Source organism: Condylura cristata, unplaced genomic scaffold (assembly GCF_000260355.1).
Source record: "Condylura cristata isolate star-nosed mole 26May11 unplaced genomic scaffold, ConCri1.0 scaffold00022, whole genome shotgun sequence".
Classification (NCBI taxonomy): Eukaryota; Metazoa; Chordata; class Mammalia; order Eulipotyphla; family Talpidae; genus Condylura; species Condylura cristata.
The window spans coordinates 17137092-17163411 of NW_004567123.1; the positions used below are offsets into that span (position 1 = coordinate 17137092).

Consider the following 26320-nt stretch of genomic DNA (forward strand, 5'->3'; position numbering starts at 1 on the left):
GTCTCTGGTGAAGCCTCTCACCGCCCCTGAGCCTCTGGCCTGTACCCCAGTTCTGTATGCACAAATAAATAAATCTTTAAAAAAAAAAAAAGAAATAATATAGAATATAAGAGAAATTGTTTATGTGATTTCACTTTCTGAGTCATTTTTGGAATCAGACATTTTAGTTCTTTATTTTAGCCTTTAGTTCAGAAATGTTGGCCTTTCTGCTCCTTCTGAGCTAAAACAAAAACTTATGAACATCTGAAAAACTATGTTTTTATAATGGTGTTGATTTAGGTAAATTTTATTTGTTAGTGTTTCTTACATTACGCAGTTGGCAGTACAGAATAGCAAATAACATGTTTTCAGAAAGAAATTTTGAGGTGTTTGTAAAAGACAAAATTGCTTAAATCTGTATTTTGCTATAGCAGTGTAGTACTTTAGTACTACAGAATAGAAATTTTATGTATTATACCAACAGCCTAAATGTTCGTTAATGTTGGCTTGGAAACCCATATTAAAACACATTTGAGAAATCATTTACCTGGTTTTTGCTTCATTGTGTTATCTTCCATCTTAGGTCTATCATTTAGCAAGTGTTCGCTTACGTGATTTATGTTTAAAACTGGATGTTTCAAATGAATTACGGAGGAAGATATGGACATGTTTCGAATTCACTTTAGTTCACTGCCCTGATCTAATGAAAGACAGACATTTGGATCAGCTCCTTCTCTGTGCCTTTTACATTATGGCAAAGGTAATTTATAAGTTGGGGGGAAGCTCTTTGTTCTATTGATTATATTTGAAATATGAGGTGAAGAATATGTTGTACTTTATTGTTAGTTTACCTTAAATGTGAAAAGCCAGTCACACCCACCATTAGTAATTAAGTAGTAAATTCCAGCAACTGTATCTATTCACTGTACTCCCCATTTGTAGTAATTAGTTTTCCCATTTCATAAGAATAATACATTGGCTATAAAAATATGGAAAAGACCCTAAAGACCTTTTGTAGTAAAATAGCTTACCAGTAATGTTAACAACAGTTCTACCCTGACCCCTGCGACACCTCTAGTCTGGTACTTTAAAATAAAATGTCATTGCATTGTAGGTGAATACCTGAGGCCCAGAGCTGAAAGTAACTTGGCCAGAGTTACACAATAAGTAGAAATTTAGGATATTCTGATTCATAATCTGGTATAAAATAATTTATAGACTGGTTTCCATTGACTTACTGCTCTTAGAAGAACATTTAACTGTCTTAATTGCTGTAACATGTCTTAAGCATGAAATAGCATATCTTTCGTGTTTTTTAAAACTCTGATTTATCTGACTTCAATTGTAACTTTGGTGTCATGCATACTTGCCACACTGGCAGTCCTAGTAGACATACAGTTAATAAAACCTAACTTTTAAAGTTCTTTGAGACAGAGAACATGTTTCAAACTCCTGTGATTCTCCTCTTACACTGTTTCTTTAAAATCACTAAATGGAATAGGTAATGTTAAGTATTGCTAGTATCACCTATATTTTCCATAGAACTGTCAGACTCAGGCTTTGTCATTTTTAGCTCATCATTATGGAGAACATGTTTAATGCTAGTGGACAGTAAACAGAAGAAATGATTAACTAAAGTGACTTTATTAAAACAAGTGGACCAGAAGAAATTCCTTTATGGATGGATCTCTAACCCATTTTCTCCCTTCTAGCCACCACTGTGACTTTTTTAATCTAAGCAATTGAAATGTTAACCTTATAATAACTGCTTGATTTTATTGTAAATCACCATAAGACATTTTTTCTCCTTAGTATGTGCTTAATTTACTTTTAAATAAGTATTTAAAAACTAATAAAACCAGAGGCTACAGGGGATTCAGCAGATCTCCAGTTCATGAATCATTCTTTTTATAAAGAAAAGCATTTTCAGTAGAGTTCTACCATAGCAATGTCACTGCTTTTTGATTAATGAAACTATTAGCTGAGTCCCCATAGGCCGCAAAACCTGAACTTTAAAAATCATAAATACTAGTGGTTTTTAGTCATGAACTGGCCTGGGGTTAATGGCTATCTGCAAGACTGCTCTCAATGCTAATGTAAATTGAAGTAATTGTTCAGAACTGTTTTTCTATTAAAAACATTTTATAAATGTAGTTTTTATTGTCCTTAGGTAACAAAAGAAGAAAGAACTTTTCAAGAAATAATGAAAAGTTATAGGAACCAGCCCCAAGCTAATAGTCATGTGAGTTACATTATTTTCCTCCTTTCCAAAAATAGATTTGTATTGTTTTTCTGCTGGTAAGCCATATATGTAAAAAGTAAATTTCTTGCATATGTTAATATACTTTAGATTTTTTTGCTTAATGGATACCTTTAAACTCAGGACAGTTTTATTAAATGACAGAATCAGTAGAAGCCAGGAAATATGGCTTTCTGATTCACTCATATATTTGCATACAATTCTCCCATTTACTCATTTGTTAACTAGAGACATTTTTCATTAGGAAGTCTTATGAAAAATACCTTTAATGGTACTTTTTGATTTCATAAATCAAGTAAAATTTGAAGATTTCTTAAGTTCAGCTTCTTTGCCATGTGCTGAAAACCTTAATTGTCTACATTTTTTAATAGGTATCAGGCATTTCTGACAATGTTGTTATAATAGCCATGATGTATAGCCTTTTAGTAATGGAAGTTCAGAATGTTAGCATGATGACCGGACAAATGGTACACATCAATGATTGCTAACTCCATTTTACTGTTAACTACAGTAGCTGATGAACACATGGTTAGGTTATCTTAAGACTTTGGCAATTCAAGAACCTGGTTGCTCTGCCCTAGGGGGTCATAACGAGCTCTTCTCTGGCACCAGCGATCAGTTATTGTAGATGAGAAGAGACGTATTGGCTCAGTATCAGGCCCAGTACAGGTAATGCTCTTCTAAGAGAGCCCCGAAAATAGTTTAATTTCTTTACTTAAGCCCCAAAATTCACTGATAGTGAGTGATCTAGAGATACTATAAAAGCCAAGTATAGGTTTTTGGTGGAGCTATCTGGCTTCTTCAGAAAAACCCTCAAAAGCAGAGCCTAGAGATGTCCACATTGTCCCTAAAGATGACTAAAATGAAATTAGCTTGAGTCAAAAGTGGGCCAAGTGACAACTCCTTATATCTCCTCTCAATACAAATAATCTATAGAATGAGGGTGGATGGATTATGCTTTTAGCCATCTTGGAAGTAGGAAAACATTTTGGAGCAGAAAAGGGCACAGATTTTCATGTGGCCACCTGAAAGGAGGTGGGGATGGGATAGGAACAGGAAAATAAACCCAGTGAAAAGAAAGAACTCTGGTTGTAAGGAATTAAAAGGAAGGAAGAACAGATTCAGATCTTTGAAGTTGCTTTTTTTAAAAGATTTATTTATGCATACAGAACTCAAGTACAGGCTAGAGGTGCATGGACAGTTAGAGGGTTCACCAAAGACAGGGTGGGAAACAAAACAGGCAGATTGATGAAGTACACTGCTGAGGGGAGCAGCGGGTGAAATAGGAGAGGTCTGCCAGGCCATGTGGATCACCTCTTTGGCTGGGAATTGAACTTGTGAACTCATGCTAAAGCAGCTGCGGCCAGCTTCATAGTGTTGCGCTTTTAACCTGTTGCCACCTGGGAGGGTCCTGAAGTTGCTTTTATTTAGCAAAACCTGCTATCAGTGTTTCTGCTACTTATATACTTCTTCCATTTTATAAACTTCAATAATGGCATATTTTAGATAGTTAACTCTGCTTCAGTATTCCTCTTCTGCATTTACCAGGCCAATAACATTTTACCCTAAATATCATCCATACAAACAAATGCTTTTTTATTTAGTCTCTTTATTTGGATTTTGCTTTACCTATGCCTCTTTGTACTAAGCAGTTCTTTATTTTCCTCTATAACCTTTAGGTCTATAGAAGTGTACTACTGAAAAGTATTCCAAGAGAAGTGGCATACGGTAAAAACATACATAGTGATTTTGAAATGACAGATTATGGTAAGTTGCCCAATTGATATAACAATCAGATGTAATATAGCTTTGATTCTACTGTATAAGCAAAATAAAGTAGGTACAGGCATCATGAACTCACAGAGTTAGCTTAAAATCCCAATAGTCTTTTCCTCCAGACTAACATAAAGATTCATTCAAGGCAATTCCAAGATTTCTATACATAGGATTCTATTAATCTTAAAGCCAGACTCAAACAAATGCATCAGAGTTTAGGGCTGAGCATCATCCATAATATAATAGTTAGCCCCACAGACCTCATTGGATCTCTGGTCCTTTTTGCTATTATGGTTAGTGTCTTAAATATTTTAACCCAAATCATATTTTAAATACCTCTAATTTCCCCAACATGAGCCAGCTTTTAGCATTTGCATAATTAATAAATGGTCACTATTTCCACCAATAAAAAAACATTTCTGACTCTGAGCATGTTAATTAATTGGCAAAGCACTGGTCATTGATATCTGCCTAACATTAACCGGTAAAGTAACCTGTGAAGAATGAGCTTTCTAATTAAATCCAGCTTACTACTCATGGGCAATACACATTGTTCATTTTTGTGTTAGCAGACCCCTCACACTGGCATCCTTGATTAGAACACGTGAAGACCCAGATTACAGTTTAATTTAAGTGGCACAAAAATAATGTTCAAGTGTAGCATAGTATGTTGAAAACTTCATACTTCCTCAAAGGCTTGTTTTAAGGACTAAAATGGACAATGTGTGTGTTTCCTTATATGTGTGATGGTAACACAATGTTTGCTCATACTAAGTCCTCAGTAAGTAAATGTTTTTGTTATTTTGTTTATAAGCAATGTAAAATTTATTATTTTTAAATTTATTTTTATTTATTCATGCAAGAATTGGGGTATAGGCAAAAGATGATGATGGGGTGAGAGGATTCACTAGAGACAGTGGGAAGCAGAACAGGCAGCTCTACTGAAATACACTGCTGATGCTCTGCTCCCACTCTGTCTCTGGTGAATCCTCTCACTCTCCGCATCTCTGGCCTGTACCCCAGTTCTGTATGAATAAATAAACAAATCTTTAAAAAAAAAAAGAAAGAAAGAAAGAAATACACTGCTGAGGGGAGCAGTGGGCAAGACAGGAGGAGAGGTCTACTGGGCCATGTGGGTCGCCTCACTGGCCAGGGCTCAACTCTGGATGTTGTAGTAGCTGAGGATAGTTTCATAGTGCAGAGACTTAACCCTTTGCAGCAGCAGCATGGAGGCCTTCAAAAAATTCTTGCTGAAGCAGTATCTAGAGAAATGGAGTGCCATGTTTGCATTTCTCTAGATTTCCAATTTGATTATATATAAAACATAGATGAATCTCATAATTCAAATCCCCAATTTAAATACTAAAGCATAAAACTGAATTCTTTCAGCAAACTTGGGTGATGCTGCAAAGACAACTGAATGTTCCAGTGGACCAGTGAAAGAGGAAAGAGGTGATCTTATCAAATTTTACAATACAATATATGTAGGAAGAGTGAAGTCATTTGCATTGAAATACGATTTGTCAAATCAGGATCATGTGGTATGTTTTTATATTTTATTTTATTAATATCTTAGTCTTAGTTGGATTACTATGAGTCTGTTTTACTAGGCTAATGTTCATATTTTAAGAACTAATGGCTGATTTTTTTTAAAGATATATATATACATATACATACATATATATTTATTTATTTATTTATACATAGAAGAACTAGGGTGTAGGCCACAGGTACAGGCAGTGAGGGGAGTCTCCAGAGACAGAGTAGGGAGCAGAACAGGCAGAATGGACTGAGATACACTGCTGAGGTGAGCAGCGGGTGAGACAGGAGAGGTCTGCGGTGTCATGTAGTCAGCTCCCTTGCCAGAGATCAAACTCATGTTGCAGTGGCTGCCAATAGCTTGATAGCTCTGTTGCTGTGTCTTTAATCCCTGTGCCAACAGGGAGGCCCCCTAATGGATGATTTGTATAGAAGAAAATATAATTAATCAGAATGATAAAGATGTGATACAACAGAAACCAGAGGAAATCATGGAAATTTTATCTATATGAGGATTATGGTACTAGAAACTTTGTATGCATAAGAATGAGATAGGTTAAGAATGAGATAGGAACATGGAAAAATGAAAAGAATTCACTCCGGTTATTTTTCTGGTTTCAGATTTATATTGTCATATTTATGGGATAAATGTTTTTCTCAAGGTAGATAAAAAAGGAAATAAACCTGAATCATTAATGGAGGCAACACTAAGACATTTTTATAAAGATTAATTATATTCATTTCTGCATACAGGAACTGGGGTATAGGCTAGAGATGCAGGGAAGTGAGAGGATTCACCAGAGACAGAGTAGGGAGCAGAACTGGTGGACTGAGACTGACTAAAATACATTGCTGAGGGGAACAGCAGACAAGACAGAAGAGGTCTGCTGCATCATGTGGGTCAGCTCTCTGGCTGGGGATCAAATTCATGTGTAGTGGCTGCTGATAGCTTGCTAGTGCTGAGACTTAACCCCTTGTACCGCCAGGGAGGTTCAACACTACGGAATTCTTATGCAGACCCTAATTCTGGTAGGCCTGTGAAAATATTACCAATGAGTAACCTGAGGTTGGTTCACAGGAGACCAAACTTTAGTAAGAGAAAAAGGGACCTTAATAAGGAAAGAGGGACTTAATACAAGTTGTATCTGGCCAGTAATCATGTCTGTGTATCTGTGTCTCTATACTTCTATCCTGTCCCTTTCAGAGAATATGGTCTGTGAGTATCCACAGAGGTCATAACTGTTCATCCCACTCTGTCAATCCCACCTCTCCTCTGTCATGTGCTTTATTGTGAATATCTCTGTCATTAACAAATTGAAATTATCTTCAAGTGAAGATGGTGGATATTAAAAAGCTATCTTCATTTATTCTTGGACTAAAAACATTGTACTAAATAGTAAAGAAGATTACAATCCCTGCTCATCTATTTCTAAATCTTTTATGTTTCAATGTAAAGTCTTAGCCATTTCATTAACAAATTTTATATTGGACTATTCCTACTGGCTCATAGAATTCTCTCTTATTCTGCTTCTGCTTTGCTTGTGGATATGTGTGTGTAAAAGTGTCTTAACTACAGGTGTTAGAACATTGATTATTCTTTCTCTGTTTTCTGAACATGAACATAAGTTTCCTGTGGTCCAGACTTTTCTCCTGGCATCTTGTCCAGAACTATTAGTACTTTATAAAGGATTTCCTGAAAGACATCTAGGACAGTGAAGTCCAGTTTAACTTTTTCCAGCTATAGGAAAAGAAGGGTAGTGGGACCATTTCTTTGTTTTTTTGTTTCAGCCATAAATTAACTCTTCCAATATAACTGACTCCTCCTAAGTAGGAAATGCAAATAAGAATAAAAATATGGTGGGATTAGAAAAAAAGAAAAATGTTTTATCTTAAAAAACTGTCCATTATTTCAGATAGAAGCTCCACCACTCTCTCCTTTTCCACATATTAAGCAACAGCCAGGCTCACCACGTCGCGTTTCCCAGCAGCACTCCATTTATGTCTCTCCACACAAGAACGGGTCAGGTCTTACACCAAGGAGCGCACTCCTGTATAAGTTCAGTGGCAGCCCGTCTAAGGTAAAGTGCATACAAACTATACTGCATAACAGGCTATGTATGTATGTTAAAAATTGAATTTATTGCCACTTAGCAGTCTTACACGCTTGCTCTTTTTTTGCAAAGTTACTACTAATAAATATGAACAGTTACTGTAGCAAGTTTCCTGTGATCAAGAACAGTGTGTTCAGTTCAACTAATTGCTGTTGATATAGGATTGGGGAGTTCTCTGCAAGAGCCCAGCATGTTTTCTTGCTCAAGCGTGGTATTAAAAAGGGACCAGTAAGGAAATACCTGTAAGTGGCCAGACATAGGACACAATAAGCTTGAAGAAAGGTCTTGGAAGTGAAAGTTCATTTGGTAGGTGGCAACCAGAGTAGTAAAAAGTCAGAAAACAAAGGCCTGCCTTTATTTACAGAAACAGCACAGAACAGATTCTTACATAAAATCAAAGATGGGACCAACTGACTTCTTAGGCAGTAATTTTGAACCACCTGGGGAGCTTGTCTAACATAGATACCTGTCCCACAGATCTACTGAATCACAGAATATTTAGCCAGGTTCCCTCGACATTGTGATGCATGGCCTTACTATTCAGAAAGTGGCTTATAGACCAGCAATGTCAGCACCACCTGGGAACATGAGAAATATAGAATATCAGACTTCATACCATCGTACAAAATCTGAATCTGCATTTTAACAAGATCTTAGATGATTATTGAACATGTTACAGTTCAAAAAATATTGATCAAGAAGGAAGACCTCACACTTAAAGGATCCTCAGAGTCATCTGAAGGAACTACTAAAACATAGTTTACTGGCTCCACCCTCTGAAATCGTCTGTTCGGTAGGAGAGGGTGAGGCGTAAGAATCTACATTTCTGGTTAAGTTCCTAGATGTCTACTGCACCTGGTCTAATGTCTACACTTGAGAATCTGTCATAAGGTAGATCCTAATTTTAAAGACATCTGAACAGATTGAGTCTAATCACCTTTGTGAATTTGGCATACATTCAAAAACTAATATTCACCCCATTGTTGAGCTCTAGAAGACTACACAGGGCAGAAGAAAACAGCTTAATTATTTGTTATTTCTGCTATCTCCCTTTTTACTCATATATATATATATCCTCTATTTTTGCACAGAGTTTGAAAGATATCAACAACATGATAAGGCAGGGTGAGCAGAGGACTAAGAAGAGAGCAATAGCCATCGATGGTGATGCAGAATCCCCTACCAAACGCCTCTGTCAAGAAAATGATGATGTTTTACTTAAACGATTACAGGATGTGGTTAGTGAAAGAGCAAATCATTAGTGCTCTTTCTGTTCCTATGATAAAAGCACTTTCAGGTTGTCTGCAGGAAGTTGGGGCTCTTAGCCCCATAGGTGGTAAACATCACTGGGTTATAAGAAAAATTGCACCAAAATTAAGCGCCTTTTTAAAACAACTAGCCCAGAATCTAGTTCACAGAAATATATTTTGAGTTGGATTGGAAAGAGATATTTTAAGTGCCTTTTAAATGTATTGATAATCTTAGAACTTTTAAATATTGATTACTTGGGTTAGTTTTTAAGATGAAGTAGGAAGAAACCTTATGATTTTTTAGCTTACTTTTTAAAAGAATCAAATTTTTCTCTGTGCTTTCTTAATATGAGTGTAAGTATGTGTGCTTTGAGATACTTACATCCTTCATTTAATATTAAGGGTTGGTTCCCATAGGACCTGCACCACAGGTGATGCACCAGGTCTGGTGCATCTCTGACCCACTGTAGTAAGCCCACATCCAGACACCACTACCATTCTGGGTTGTCTAGACCCTACTTCTCATGCCCTTCCTCTCATTGAGAGTAAGTGGGTTTATGCATCACCGCCACTCTGCTTGCCAACCCCTAAGCCATCTTAGCCTGATTACATGGCCCAGTAAATGGATGCTTGCTTGCTTCTTTAAACTACTAGTATTTTGCTTTCCAAGCTATTAATTATGCATGATTATATAATGTAATTCTCAGAATTGGAAGCTGCTTCTCAAGTCAGGAAAATAAAATCAAAGTAGTAAGAAACTAAATTTTCTTGTACTTTGGTAACACCTTAATAATGGGTGAGATTCTGTTTTTGAGGTGATAAGATCAGTCCTGTCAATGGCTAATTTATTCCCTAAGAATAATTAAAACTTTTCTGTAATCACAGTAGCATTACCTCATACTTAGTAATATCCTTAAGTAAACTGACTGCTTACTACTTCCTCCTCTTTGTTCTCACTATTGTTGGTGCATTGTGAGGTTCCCATAATGGTTTAATCTCTGGGGGGCGGGAGGGCCTAAGAAATTGTCCAGCATTAGGGATACAGCTTTCCAAAAATCAGGTGTTCAATATTCACTTTTTCTAGTGTATTTCTAGAAACTGGAGGGAAACACACTAATTTCTTAATTTTCTTAATTTTGAGAAAATGTCCTCAAATGTTTACTTAACTGTAAACATTTTTAAAATGCAAAGTAGTTAATTTAACCTATGCCTAGCCATGGCTATTTTGAATTAGTCTAAGTTTTGACTGTAAATTGGTAATTACTATTATCAGGACTTTTATATTTTAAGAAAAATTATTTTGGTCATATTTCACTCTTCTGAAAATTACATACTCATTTTTTGTGTAGTATCTACACATTATAAGCCAAATAACATGTCTTGAATTTTTGTACATATTTTTATGTAGCTATAGCTATTGTGTCATTTTCATCTTTCACAAATGAACACTGACTATATAAGAACTCTGAATATGTTTTAATCAGTTTTTAGTACTAAATATCATTGTACATAAAATGGTTAATAAAATGTTATTTTTGAGATTAAAAAACTACCTGTGCTCTTTTCTTTGTGACTAGAAGCAATTGTTATTGTACAGCCATCTAGAATCCATACTTTTTTTTTTTTTAAGATCTATTTATTTATGCATACAGAACTGGCATACAGGCCAGAGGATACCGCCAGTATCCTCTGTCACTGGCGGTGAGAGGATTCACCAGAGACAGAGTGGGGAGCAGAATAGGCAGATCGATGGAATTCACTGCTGAGAGGAGCAACGGGTGAGGTAGGAGAGGTCTGCTTTGCCACATGGGTCAGCTCCGGGGCCAGGGATCCAACTCTCACTGAAATGACTTCAGCTAGCTTGCAGTGCTGCTCTTCAACCTGCTGCACTACCAGGGAGGACCCTAGAATCCATACTTCTTTCAACATCTGCTTTGTATCTTTTAAATATCTTAATGTAACTTGAAAGTGAATGTTCCTTGTGGTTCCCGTGAGCTAAGAAGAGAGAATAAGGAGTGCCTGACTGCATAATGGGTACATTTTAGGGTAAAGAAATTATTTTGAAAATTGACATAAATGGTAGTTGCTTACATTTACTAAATGAGACTAAATGGTACACTTTAAAATGTTTGTTTTTAGGTTAATATCTCCTCAGCTTTTTAAAATGTCCGAGATACAAAGAAACAGGGTTATTTCAAGGTCTTGGAATGAATATGTTGGCCTAATTATAATACTGAATTAAGGAAAAGACTTCTTTCTTTCTTAGAAGTGCTCTTAGGACTGTTTCTTTAGATGAGACAACTTAAAAGTTCTTGAGATTTTTATGTGGTGGGCCCTCCTTGGTGGCACAGTGGGTTGGAGCTAGTCCAATCCTGGCCCTGGAGGTGATCCACATAGCACAGCATGTAACAGGTACAGGTTTCATGGACTACGCCCCTACTCCAGATGCTGGAACTCCAAATCCCATCAGTACCACGAAGAAGCATGCTGGGACGTGAGGGCAGAGCTGAGAAGCCAGGTTGGGATAAAACTGGACATGTGGGCTCTGGGTGGACCTGGTGGTTCGCAGCTGATCGTTTTGGCGCTCAATCCGTTTTCACTGTGCCGGTGGAGTCCAAGTCAGCAGAACTGGTAGGACATCCTAGTTAACCTGTGTTTCTCTCCCTCTTTCCCTGGGTTATTCCTTTACCTTTCTCCTTATAAATAAATCCATTATTTAACCTTTTGAGTGTGTCCATAATATGATTGAATCGTAAGCGCACGGGTGAAGACCCACAGACAGGCAACCCAATTCACATTGGGGTGCCCTGTAATAAGCAGACCTCTCCTGTCTCACCCACTGCTCCCCTCAGTAGTGTATTACATTAATCTGCCTGTTATGCTCCCCACTGATTCTGGTGAATCCTCTCACAGCCCTTGCACCTCTGGCCTATACCCTAGTTCTGTTTGCATAACTAAATTTTAAAATATATATGTACATATATATAGTGTGTGTGTGTATGGCTAGATTATATAAGATCAGATTTTTTAATGAAAGGTGATATTTCTGCTTGACTGTCTTTTTGTTCTTTCATAGTACTTTCACGAAGTCAGTAACATTTCTGGCTACCTATAAGCCTGGCCTGGCCATTTGCTTATATATCCTAGCTACCAGGATATAAAAATGAGTCAGAAATAGTTCCTGTCCTCAAGACAATATTTGTAGCCATGAAGATAATGTGTTAAGTGCTCTGCAAAGAGGGACAGTGTTAGCACAGAGAAGGGAATTATTCACTCTACCTGGGTAAGTATGTCAGGGAAATCTAATATCACTCCAAAGGGGAGACAAAGCAGTAGGAAATTTAGTCCTTAGTATTGAATAAGGTGGTGGCAAGGTCCGGGGCACAAAAGTGCTGTAGGTTTGGGATTGCTGGAGTTTAGTAAGGCTGCAGTGTGGTATCCATATGCAAAGGGCAGAACAAAGAAGGGCCAGAAAAGTAGGCAGAGGTCTTTCTTAGTAGGATTTGAAAGCCAAATGAAGGAATTCAGGATTGAACTTTTCCAGTGGGTATCAACACTGACTGCAACTGTGGAGATTTAAACAACACGTAATGAATGGAGACATTTTTGCATTTTTGTGGAAATGCTTTTATCTAGTAAGCAGAAGCCAGGATCTGCTTAAAATCCTACAATGCACAGCATAGCCCCCTGACAACAAGGGATTATCTATTTATTATAAAGAAATTCTGCAAATATCTGTAGTGCCAATCCCTAAATTGTAGATGCCTAGACAAGAGGAGTTGTACACTTTAAGATACTGGTAGTGGAGGGGCCCTCCCTGGTGATGTAGCAGGTTAGAGCACAGCACTATGAAGCTCTCAGAAGCCACTGCAGCATGAGTTCCATTCCTGGTCAGGGAGCTGACCTACATGGTGTGTCAGACCTCTTCTGACCAGCCCACTGATCCCCTCAACAGTGTATTTCAGTGGTTCTGCCTGTTCTGCTCCCCACTGAGGAATCCTCTCACCCCCTGCATCACAGGCTATACACCAGTTCTTGTATGCATAAGTAAAAAAATCAGTCTTTTTTAAAAAGATACTGGTAGTGGCAGTAAAAGGAAATCTGTACTGTAGAGGGTGCCTAACTTGGCATATATGGGGTACTATGAAGCTAGTCAGGAGTGGCTTCACAGGAAAGATGACTTTCCGGAAAAGATTAATGGCAATAAATTCCAGGTGGGATAGCTAAAATAGTAAGGTTGTTTGGTATCAATGACCCCCTTAATATATTAAGAGAAGAAAAGCCTTCCAACAAGTAGGCAGTGATTCTATCAAACTTCCCAAAGGTGACGATCACCTTTGAGAGCTTCTTAACCATACAAATTCAATAGTGTGTCACCCAAATGGTTTTGTTTACGCAACCCTGGCTATTCCCAAGAGAAGCTTCAAAAGTACCTGTCTAGAATCCAGGAGAAGAATATAAAGGCCAAGAGTATGTAGATCCAGGTCCAAGTATCTTCCCTCACACTACACCATCAAACCATTACTTCAGTTAGATCATCAGCACTTCAGTATTCATTACAGAAAATGACATTCATTGTACAAAACTAGAATATGCATTAAACTACCTCCCCACCATTCAGAGGTCACTTTTTTATTACAATTTTCCACATGAAGGAAATTCTGCAGATCTAAGTTGTCTACTATGATGTCCAGTCTTGTGAAGTATTAAATTTATATAAAATATAATACACTCATTTTAACTATACAGTTTGATGACTTTCATTAATTATGTATGTTTACCACCACAATCCATGCCTATATGTAATATTTCCATATAATTAAAAAGTGTCTGTGCCCCCTGATCATCATCCTTTCCCTACCCACTGTGCACAGCCAGCAGTTGTTGGTCTGCTTTTTGTCACTATAATTACATTCCTAGAATTTCAAATGAATATGTGTATACATAGTTAATCATCTTTTGTATTTTGAGTCTTTAAGTATAACTTTTTAGAAATTAACACATGATATCTATAAATATTTCCTTTTGCTGATGAGCAATTTGCCTTATTGTGGATATACTACAATTTGTTTAATTTTTTTAAAAGATTTATGTATTTATGCATATAAGAGCTGGGGTATATAGGCCAGCCAGAGTACAGGGGTGGGAAGATGAGAGGATTCACCAGAGACAGAGTAGGGAGCAGAACAGGCAGATCCACTGAAATACACTGCTGAGGGGAGCAGCGGGCGGGTCAGGAGAGGTCTGCCGCGCCAGGTGGTCACATCATGGGCAGGCGGGGATCGAACTCATGTTTCAGTGGCGCAAGTAACCTCACAGTGCTGAGACCTAACCCCTTGCGTCACCAGGGAGGCCCTACAATTTGTTTATTCACTACTTCATGAATATAAATTGTTTCCTGTTTGGGCTATTAATAGTTACAGAAATTTGCATGGAAGTTTTTTTGTTTCTTTTTAAAGATTTATTTATTTATGCATACAACAACTGGGGAACAAGCCAGAGGTACAAGGGGAGAGGGGGGCGAGAGGGTTCACCAGAGACAGAGTGGGGAGGAGAACAAGCAGATCTCCTGAACTGCACTACTGAGGGGGAGCAGTGGGTGAGACAGCAGAGGGCCGCTGCGCCATGTGGGTCATCTCCCTACTCAGCGATGGAGCTCGTGCTGCCTTAGCTGCCGATAGCTTCATAGTGCTTCACTTTAACCCACTGTACCACCAGGGAGGGCCTTGCATGGACGTTTTTAAAGATACTTTTTTTTTTTCCTCATTCCTTTATGAGTTGGATTGCTAGGCCCAATGATAAGTATATTTTGAACTTTATAAGATACCACCATGTTGGGCCTCCCTGGTGACACAAGGGTTAAGTCTCATGTATGCATAAATAAGTAAAAATAAATCTTTAAAATAAGAATATAGTTAAGCCTTCTGAGGATCAAAACAAATATCAAATCTCTTTTGTTTCCTGGACTAAATTGCAAGTCCAGACAGTAATTGAGGACCTTCAGATTTGCTGACGGATTTAACAGTTGTTCAAACTTACCAACCTGGTTTTTCAGACTTGTGTCAGGTGCTTTCCACTGAGGCTCAAACAAAACAATTGATAAAACTTGCATGGGAAAATCCTAAATCCTAGGTAAACAAACCTCTAACTTTTGTCCACAGTCAAGGAAACATGCTGATAGACAACCAAAAACCCCAAATTATCACTACAATTATTTATTAGAACAAAATATTCACACTTGTGCACAAAAGTCTGGTGAACTGGTTCATGATGGTTATAATCAAATTCAGTTGTTTCAAAAGAAAACTCATATCTGATGTTAGATCTATTCAGATAGCCTTCAATTTTATGTTAACCAAGTTCTTACTCTGTTAAAAGAGAGTAGAAAGGAAAATTATCTCCTCTCCAAACTCAAGATAATTTGGCAAATCAGCTTATTTGCACTTTAATTGAGCCATGAAAATAGTGTCTCAAGCACCATCAACCTTCTGAGTAACGTTTCTACAGTGTCTTCCTAATAGCTAATTATGGGTTCCAAGGAACTACAAAACGTTCTGTTGGCCTATTAAATTTGAGCTTCAAAATTAGCTGTTGTGATTAGAGTTCTCACTTCAATCTACCTACTTCCACTGGTCTGTAACATCATGGTCCAAAGGGACATTTCTCAAAATGATAACACAGAGGCCTCCCTGGTGGCAAGAGGGGTTAAATCTCAGCACTGTCAAGCTATCAGCAGCCTCCAACTACTGCCCATGCCCAAATAGAGAGCTGACCCACATGGCACAGCAGACTTCTGCTGTCTCGCATGTTGCTCCCCTCAGCAGTGTCTTCAGTGTTCTACTCCCTGTTCTCTCTCTCACACACTCTGGCCTACATCCCAGTTCTTGTATGCATAAGTAAATAAAAACAAATCTTTACAAATAAATGAATAAATCATCTCAGTAGATGTGTTAAAAAATGATAACCTAAGAGTAATGGCCAAACGAATCCAATAATTGGCCCCAGAAAAGGAAAAACGAGATGGAAATTTAGCAATTGTTGGTATTGTAACAGGGTGGTGCCCAGGAGAAGGAAAGGTTTCAGGTTCTCTGTCTCACCAAAAAGAGGTGGAGCTGAGATGGAAGGAGAAGCTAGAGAGGAGACAAGGAAAGAAGGAGCTGGGCCAGAAGGAGACTCCAGGAGGGGTCTGCACATGGAGCAGAGAGGCATGTAAAGATGAGGTACTTGCTCCTTGATCCTGGGCTGGTGAAACAGATAAGGGTGAGACCTGTGGGGAGATTAACAGTGGCAGCTTTTATCTTGATTTTGATTGTGCTCTTTTTCTCCCAAACTTGTCTGTTTCTGACCCTTTTCCATGGGTCCCCACTAAAGAAAGTGTGCTTTAGATTTGGGCAGACTTTTGGGCCTTGCTTTGGGTCAACCCTGTTCTGGTGAACTTTTACCCATGGGGGGATGGGTAACTTTGGGTGCTTGTTTTGAAAACTATATTCTTTGTCTTTTCTGTATTGCACACTAATTGTATTAAAATTCTTTTTCCATTAAAGGTCTCTATGTTTGTCTTGATGGGGCCAATGGCAGAACTATTTAGAGCAGACAGGTTTGAGGGTTCTGGGGTGCCCCTCACCATGTCCTGTAACAGTATTACAAAAAAAAAAGCCTTGGTTTATGTCAAATAATAACCCAGTCTACTGAAGTCTCTAAAATTTCCATTTCTAACCAGTATACATGCATTAAACTATTGGCTCATTAATAAAATGATGGAATTTGGGGCCTCCCTAGTGGCCTAGGGGTTAAGTCTCAGGGCTGTGACTGCTACACCCTGAGTTTGATCCCCAGGCAGGAAGCTGACCCACATCTGCACAACACACTTCTCTTTCCCACTGCTCCCCTTAGCAGTGTATTTCAGTAAAATCTGCCTGCTCCACTCCCCACTCTTTCTCTCTAGTGATTCCTTTCTTCCCCTTCTCACTCCCTACCCGCTGTTTCTGGGCTACACCCTACAAAATAATAATAATGATAATAATGATAATAATAATAGTGATGGAATTAATGGGTCAATATTGGTGGACAAAGCTTAAGATTGCACTGCCTACGTATTCAGCCTGTCTAAATATAACCCAGCAGTGCCCTCCCTGGTGGTACAATGGGTTAAAGCACAGCACTATGAAAGCTACCCACAGCCACTGTAGCATGAGTTCAATCCGCAGCCAGGGAGGTGACCCACATGGCATGGCAGACCTCTTCCACTCCTCTTTAACAATTTTTTCCACAACACCAAATACTTTCAAGTAAGTTTACTACTGTCATTTATATTATTCTTCACTGCCAGTCTCCCCCACTAGAAGTTTCGCTAGGGCAAGGGTTTTTGTTTATTTATGTGATGTGTCTCAGATGCCAGGAAAACAGTAAGTACCCAGTAAGTATTAATATTTATTGAAAACATAAATAAATGTATTGATAAAGAGATAAGCTTAACTAACATAAAACCTTTCTAATGAGGCTCTTCCTGGTGGTGCAACAGGTTAAAGTGCAGCACTAGGAAGCTATCTGCGAGTCACTGCAGTATGAGTTCAATCCCAGGTCAGAAGGTGACCCACATGTCCTGGCAGACTTCTCCTGTCTCACTCACTGCTCCCCTCAGCAGTGTACTATGTCAGTCTGCCTTTTCTGCTCCCAACTCTGTCTCTGTTGAACCCTCTCACCCCCTGCACCTCTGACCTGTATCCCAGTTCTGTACACATGAATAAATACATCTTTAAAAGAAAAATTTCTAATGAAGTTGTTATGAGGACTTAAAATTATAGAATAAGGCCCTCCCTGGTGGCGCTGCGGGTTAAAGCACAGCATTGAGAAGCTAAAGTCACTTCCGCATGAGTTCGATTCCCGCCTGCTGCCTGCCCCAGAGGTGACCACATGGGGTGGCAGACCTCTCCTGACCCGCCCACTGCTCCCCTCAGCAGTGTACTTCGTATACCTGCCTGTTCTGCTCCCCACTCTGTCTCTGGTGAAGCCTCTTGCCGCCCCTGAGCCTCTGGCCTGTACCCCAGTTCTGTATGCACAAATAAATCTAAAAAAGAAATTAAAAAATGAAAAAAAATTTAAAAAATAAATTTAAAAAAATTTTATTAAAAAAATTATAGAATAAAGCACAGGTAGAAAGTCTGACTCATAATGGATATTCAAGTACAGTTGGTATTGTCATTTTGAAAATTACTTTTTATTCCTCAAAGAATTCCCAGATCTGGAGATAAGTCTTTCCGTCTATGAACAGAAAAGGCCATATGGAGCACAAGCCAGGACATGATCTTTGGAGTTGTGTGTGTGTGTGTGTGTGTGTGTGTGTGTGTGTGTGTGTACACCTTTTGTTTTCTAGGTTTTATTTCTTAAACATTGTATGGTAAAAAAATCTTACACGAAATTGTTTAAAAAGAGTTTCACTTGATTTTGGGGTTTGGGTAAATGGAAAATGTGCTGAGGAGGCCAAGTTCAGAAAAGGATGAAGAGGAAGTAGAACAAAGAGCCACACTGTGATGGGAGCTGGCACTGAGAACCAGCAGCACTGGTTTAAAAGGAATTTGGGCAGAAATGTAAAACTGAAAGCAGAAATAACTGCTCGATTCAGCTAGGCATGTGGAAGGAAAAGGAGGATAAGATAAGGAAGCGTTTCAGGGGTATTTAAGGTTTTTAAGCAATGGGACTTCAATTTATTGAACTTAGTCTTTTCTAGTCCTAACAAGCAAGACTGGCATCAGTGGAGAGCAGTCATTTTCATAAATGTGCACAAATCTGTGTCTAGTATGTGTTTGTTACCGGGTTGTGGGGTGACTGGCTAGATAGGGTAGCCACAAGGGGGGTTAGGGGAGTGGCAGGCTGGAAAGTGCCTGCCTTTGAATCTCCACTCTGTCACTTTGACCAGTCAAATGACCTTGAGCAAGTAACCAACCACACTGTCTTAGGCCTTGAGCCCTTAGAATAGTAGATTGGGGTGGGGCTGGGAAACTAAGACATATGACATTAAATTATACTTTTTAATAAAAGCAAGCAAATAGAAAATTAAAGTGCTCCGTAGCAACAGCTTTGCATAAACCCAGATAATTTTATCTAAAATCCTGCTGATTGCTCCTTCTGACATCCTGGAAACCTTGCTGTGGTGCCACCCACAATTTTTTTCTTATCATAATAGTTTATTTTTGCATCATTTTGTGCCCTTTTCCACCTCAGTTGTAATCCCCATGGACTCCCATAACCAATTCACCAGTGAACTTCCCCCCAACACACACATATTTTTTTTACCCCATTCCCCACTCCACCCACCCCCATAAAATGTTTCTGGTATATAGTTGTTCATTATTATTCTCCCCATCCCCACCCCGGTCCTTTATGCTCCTGACATGAGTGAAACCATCCGGTATTTTTCTTTTTCTTTCTGGCTTACTTCACTAAGCATGATCCCTTCCAGCTTCATCCATGTTGCTGCAACATGGATAGATTTATCCTTATAGATTGCTGAGCAATATTCCATTGTGTATATGTACCACATCTTTTTAATCCAGTCATCTACTTTTGGGCATTTAATTTGATTCCATGTCTATTGTGAATAAAGCAGCAATAAACATGAGGGTGCAGGTATCTTTTTGAATCAGTGTGTGTCTTTTGGGTAGATGCCCAGGAGTGGGATTGCTGGGTCATATGGAAGCTCCATGTTTAGCAGTTGAGAAACCTCCAAACAGCTTTCCATAGTGGTTGCACTAGTTTGCATTCCCACCAGCAGTGCAGGAGAGTTCCTTTTTCTCCACATCCTCACCCACATTTACTGTTGCTAGTTGTTTTAAGGTGTGCAGTTCTCAGTGGTGTGAGGTGGTATCTCACTGTGGTTTGAATTTGCATCTCCCTTATTACAAGTGATGTTGAACATTTTTTCATATGCTTGTTAGCCATCTGCATTGTCTCTTTGGAGAAGTGTCTTTTTAGATCTTCTGCCTGTTTTTTGATGGGGTTGTTTATTTTTGTCGAGTTTCATCAGTTCTTTGTATATCTTTGTGATCAATCCTTTATCGTTAGTATTGCATGAGAAAACTTTTTCCCAGTCAGTGGGATGTCAGTTTGTTGTAATGTCTCTTTTGCTGTACAGAAGCTCTTTAGCTTGATGTAGTCCCAGCTTTTTATCCTTTCCTTCACTATCATTGCATTGGCCACCCACAATTTTTTTTTTATTATTTTAAATGTATGCATGGAAGTAACATTGGGTTACATCACTGTATGTGATGGGTTCATACAAGCTCAGATGTACATCACCCCACTGCACCCACCGCAGAGCACTCATATCCTTTTCCTGTGCCCCCTGGGCCCTTGCCCCACCCTGTTACCCTCAGGTTTCATAAAATACAAGTCGTTAAAATGCCTCTCCCATGTGTGCTATTTGTTCTCTTTTACCGCCCTGGTTTCTGTTCCACAAATCTTAGAATTGGTCTTTCCCCAAACTATTTTGGGACTTAAAGATAGGTTCTTCTGGACTTGGCCCTTCTGCACAAAAGGAAAACAATTATTACACTGCTGTATACTTACCCCACAGGTCTATGGAAAAAGGGAGCAATTAAGGCCCTCCCTGATGGTTCAGCACTGCGCATCTCTCCGCAGCCACTGCAGCATGAGTCACCTCCCTGGCCAGGGAGGTGACCCATCTGGCACAGCAGACTTCTCCTGACCCACCTGCTGCTCCCCTCATCAGTGTATTTCAGTTGATTTGCCTGTTCTGCCCCCACTTTGTCTCTAGCTACTCCTCTCACCCCCACATCTCTGGTCTGTACCCCAGTTCTTATATGCACATAAGAATTTATATATATATATAAGTAAATCTTAAAAAGAAAAAAGGGGGCCCTCCCTGGTGGCGCAGCGGGTTAAAGCACTGCACTAAGAAGCTAAAGCCACTTCCGCATGAGTTCGATTCCCGCCTGCCCCGGAGGAGATCCACATGGCGTGGCAGACCTCTCCTGACCCGCCCGCTGCTCCCCTCAGCAGTGTACTTCCTAGATCTGCCTGTTCTGCTTTCTGCTCTGTCTCTGGTGAATCCTCTCACCCTCCGCATCTCTGGCCTGTACCCCAGTTCTGTACGAATAAATAAATAAATATATTAAAAAAAAAAAAGAAAAAAGAAAAAAGGGAACAACTGAAATGTTAGGGTGAATTGACATAAAATATATTGGTGATTAAGACCAAGGAGTTTATTTTTCTTTTTTTATTTTGGTTTGTGTTTGTCTTTGTGTCTGTGTGGAAGAACTGGGGTGTAGGCCAAAGGTGAGGGGTATGAGAGGATTCACCAGAGACAGAGTGGGGAGCAGAACATGTGACTTTACTGAAGTACACTGCTCAGGGGAGCAATGGGCAAGACAGAAAAAGTCTGCTGTGCCATGTGGGTCACCTCCCTGCCCAGGAATAGAACTCAGATCATCCTGGTGATAGCACTGAGACTTAATACCTAGGCCACCATGGAGGCATGGTAGAAGGAATTTTGGAGTCAGGCCATATTGCCTTGGTTTGAATATAGGCTTCATCACTTCCTACCTATGTGAAATTGGGCAAATTACTGTTATTTCTCTGTACTTCAGTTCCTTACCTTGTAAGGTTTGTAAAAGTTGACAAAAGTGGGGCTCTCCCTGGTGGTACAACCAGTTAAAGTGCAGCACTATGAAGCTAGCTATGAATTTGATGCCCCGCCAGGGAGGTGACCCACATGGTACGGCAGATATCACCTGTCCTGCCTGCTGAGCAGTGTACTTCATCAGTCTACCTGTTCTGCTCCCCACTCTGTCTCTTGTGAATCCTCTCACTACTTCTGCACCTCTGGCCTTTACCCCAGTACTGTATGCATAAATAAAAATGTCTTTAAAAAATTTCCATAAAACAAAAGTTGACAAATGTGGAGGCATTTAAAAATGGAACTAGAAGATTTATTCTAGAGTAATTGTCTTAGTCATCTGTTTCTTGAGCTTGTTAACCTAAACATAAAAACCTAAGACTAATGTCAGTCAAGGGTTTATTTAGGATTAAAGTGTTGCGTTTTGGAATAGACAGTTTTACTTTTTACTTTTATTTTTATTTACTTATTCATAACAAGAACTGGGATATAGGCCAGAAGTATAGGGGATGAGAGGATTCAGCGACAGAGTGGGGACTAGAATAGACAGAGTTACTGAAATACACTGCTGAGGAGAGAGTGGGCGGGTCAGGAGAGGTCTGCCACACCATGCGGTTCACCTCTATAGCATAGGAACAAACTCATGCTGCAGTGGCTGACAATAACTTGACAGCACGGAGATCTTAACCCCTGCACCACCAGGGAGGCCCAGTTTTACTTATTTTTAAACTTATTTTATTTATTTATGCATACAGGAACTAGGGTACACCAGAGGTGTCGGGGTATGGGAGAGGGAACTCACCAGACACAGAGTGGGGAGCAGAACAGGCAGATCTACTGAAATACACTGCTGAGGGGAGCAGTGGGGAGATAGGAGAGGTCTGCTGTGCCATGTGGGTCAGCTCCCTGGCCAGGGATAGAACCTGTGCTGCAGTGACTTAGGATCGCTTCACTTTGCTGCATTCTGATCCCTTGTGCCACTAGGGAGGCACCAAGACCTGGGATACACAGTTTTAGATAGAAACCTGAGGTGTTCCCCAAAAAGGTGTAAAAGGTGGGGATTGGGGGCAAGAAAAGAGGAAGATGAGGTATTTAAAGAAAGAGTTAAGGACCTCCCTGGTGGTACAAGAGGTTAAGTCTCAGCACAATCAAGCTATCAGCAGTCACTGCAGCAGTTCAATCTCCAGCCAGAGAGCTGACCCACCTGGCACAGCAGACCTCTCCTATCTCCCCACTGCTCCCCTCAGCAGTGTATTTCAGTAGATCTGCCTGTTCTACTCCCCACTCTGTCTCTGGTAATTCTCTTATCCCCCTCTAGCCTACACCCTGTTTTTGTATGCATAAATAAATAAAATAAATTTCTTAAAAGTAAATAAAGCAAAAAATAAAGAGTTAATAGATAATTTAACCTACTACTTGCATACATAACTGGGTACTGATTCTGCCATTTGGCAAAAGTTCATAACCACCTGTCCTATGATCAGGAAGTCTGTTCTACTGGGTTCTCAAACAAATGTTCCTGAAATAACTACTGTTTGGTGCTCTGCAAGGGTCTTTTGGGCCAGTACAAATGGCCAATAAGCAGTTTTTCCATCATGAAAAGTCGACCCTATTTTAAAGTGGTTCCACTTATGCCTGTTTGTTTTTTTTCTCATAAACTCTTGAACTAGACCAAGCTGCCTATATGTCAAAAAGCCAGTGTGGCCCCTTTTGCCTAACCAATCTCTGAAGTCTACTTGTTACCTTGCTTGTCACCACCAATGACTACCCCCTGCCTTTTGTCCTCCTTAAGACACTGTGTTTCTAGCGAAAGCTGTACTCTCTTGAATGCAATTCTTCGGTTCCAAATAAACATGCTTTGCCTTTTAACTGTCTCCTGATTTCTAGGTTAACACGTTATTATGATACTCAAGTGAAATAATATTTGCAAGGTCTCTAGAACAGTGCCCAGCACACAGTAAAAGTTTGTGTTTGCTAAGAATATTTTGTGTCACCACCAGATCACTATTTATCGTATTTCTCTTGGCAAGGGGGCAGGGGGTGTGACGGGTGAGGGGCATTCCATGGCTGGGTTGATGGGATGGTGTATTGGCTTTAATAGTGGTTCTTTACCAGTTAATTGAGTGGACTAAGTTTTATAGGAAAGTTTGAGTTCTGCCAGCATCAGAGGAGAAAGTGGTTATAGTGAGGGCAAGATTCCTGCCATTTTTAGAAGCTGTTACCACCAAGTTCTTTGAAAGTTCTTTAAGATAATTTTTTTTTTAATTTATTTATTTGTACATTCAGAACTGGGGTACAGGCCAGAGGCTTAGGGGCAGCGAGAGGCTTCACCAGAGACAGAGTGGGGAGCAGAACAGGCAGATGGATGAAGTACACTGCTGAGGGGAGCAGCGGGCGGGCCAGGAGAGGTCTGCCAAGCCATGTGGTCACCACCGGGGCAGGCGGGAATCGAACTCATGCGGAAGTGGCCCTAGCCTCTCAATGCTGTGCTTTAACCTGCTGCGCCATCAGGGAGGGCCGAAAGTTCTTTAAGATAAATTTTAACCAGATTGGCTAGTTTGTTTCCTTGGGCCCCTGGGTTTGGAGAAAAGAGAGGTGTTGAGGATTCCATCCGAGAGATGCCTGTTCTGTAACAGGGTCCCCAGGAACAGGGAAGTTGTGATAGCCCATGACAGGGATCCCTAAGTGGCCAAGGCCCACTGCCCAAATACTTTACCAAATCCTATCTGGGTTCTTCACCTGCATGCACAATTGCAAGACTGCTCAGGTTCAGGAAACAACACCAAAAGGGTTTATCTAACAAATGGGACAAACAGCATTACTGACGCCAATAATGGCTGTTTACTCAAAGTCGTGTCCAGTACTGTCCTGCACAAAGTACTTTATGATGGCATCTTCCTGTCCCTGCAGACCTGGGACACATGGTAGCGAGACTCCAGGCTAGGTTCCAACTCACGAAGAGAACAGAAGACACAACAGGAGACACTCCTGGAGCTATGGGACGCTTCAGCACAGCACCAGGTGAGCCACACTCAGGACAGAAGCCACAACCACCAAAATGCCCCGACAAAAGGCCTCACTCATACAGCTAAGCCAGACTGTGCCTGCAGCAAAAACCAGGAACTGTTTCAGTAGCTTGGCTATTCACAAAGCTGCTTCTGGCTCCACCTTCAGAAGTACACAGTGGCCTTCTCCAGGATCAGTGTGGTCCAGGGCTCAAATCCATTGGCCCTCAAAATGCTGAGGAAACTCAAACCTTGAATGCTGGAGCCGGGACAAACATGAACCTTTTTTCTTCTCCCTCTCCTTTCTCTCGCTAGCCCCTTCTTCCTTCTCATTTCCTCTCCAAGGAAGCCCCACTTCAAAATCAGATACTTTTTAACATCATCCCTGAGAAAGTTGGTCTTCACAGCAATCCCCTCAGGGAGGGATACCACCTGCAACAGCCCTTGGCTTCAGCCACCTAGTTACATTCCCCATATGGAATTTTATCAACATATCTGTGGTGAATATTGGACAAACCCTCTACATTGGTGTAATTACAAACATTATACAACACAATGGCACAGCTACCAGTATCAGTTCCAGGTTCCCTGTCCCACCCAGAGGAGGATGGAGCCGAGCAGGGAGGAGAAGAAGGTGGAGAGGTGGCTGAGGAAGGAGGAAGGATGGAGAATTAGAAGGAGACTTGGAGGAAGCACCTGGAACTGAAAGAAAGCATGAAGAAACTGTGCTTGCTCTTTGGTCTTGGACCAGTTGAAACAGATGTAGCTGTAAGACTGTGGGGCAGGTTAATAGTTTTTAATCTTGATTTTGATTTTGCTCTTTTCCTTCCAGAAGTGCTGGGCCCCTTCTGCCTCCTTCCCTGTGGGTCCTCACCAGAAGGTGCCTTGGAGTTATGACAGGCTTTCAGGCCTCAGTGTCCCTGCTTTGGGCCAACCCTGTTTGTCTGGACATTTACCTACAATGGAACAGGTAACTTTGGGTGCTTCAAAGCACCCAAAACTATATTAATTTGGAAACTATATTCATCCCCATTCTTCCCTTCTGCATTGCACACTAATTGTATTAAAGTTCTTTTCCATTAAAGGTCTTACGCACTAGAGTATGTTTTGTCTTGATGCAGCAAATGGCAGAGGTTTAGGATGAGCAGGTTTGGGGGGGTTTGGGGTGCCCCTTTCCCTGTCCTGTAACAGATTCTGTATGAAACCTAAAGATAAGTCTAATAGAGTTTGTGGACAGGCATATCCAGGGCCCTCTAGCAGCCCAGCAATATTGTAGAACTTGTGAAATGCAAGAAAACACCTTCCCAGCATATTTTATATCATTCCAGGATCTTTCAGTTTTGTTTCTTACCCATCTTTCCTAAGATATTGGCAGCCTGGCTGGCTTTTTGGTTTGGGTCACCGACACACAGCCAAGGACAAGCCTGGGATAATACTTGGAAGAGAGAACGCTCAATTCACCCCAAGATTCCAGCTCAGAACTGTGGAGGGACTTTCCACAGGTCATGTGCACAATTTTCATGACAAATGTCATTATTTGGCACGCCCTTGTTTCCGTTACAGCCCTTTCTCGGAAATGTCCCTGGCAAAATTGAGGGCCATTGGATTATCACGGCGCTTGCGCAAGAAGCCGCAAGGCTAAACTGGCCGAGTGGCCGGCCCCCACCGATGAGCTGTTCAGCGCGCATGCGCGGGAGGCGGGGGCCGGCACTACTTAGCTGACTCGCCACCAGGGCTCGACTGTCAGTGCGCTTGCGCGGTGGGCG

The 26320-nt window shown here is 40.3% G+C and overlaps 1 protein-coding gene across 1 annotated transcript in view; it reads left to right on the forward strand.

Moving 5' to 3' along the window:
* RBL1 (retinoblastoma-like 1) overlaps positions 1 to 10286 on the forward strand; it is a 40393-nt gene extending 30107 nt beyond the window's left edge. The window contains exons 17-22 of the mRNA XM_004687209.2: positions 563 to 739; positions 2150 to 2221; positions 3919 to 4006; positions 5405 to 5556; positions 7468 to 7632; positions 8757 to 10286. Coding sequence (XP_004687266.1) covers positions 563 to 739; positions 2150 to 2221; positions 3919 to 4006; positions 5405 to 5556; positions 7468 to 7632; positions 8757 to 8927 — 825 coding nt within the window. The 3' untranslated portion in view covers positions 8928 to 10286. The remainder of the gene's footprint in view (positions 1 to 562; positions 740 to 2149; positions 2222 to 3918; positions 4007 to 5404; positions 5557 to 7467; positions 7633 to 8756) is intronic.
* Positions 10287 to 26320: the final 16034 nt, after the last annotated feature.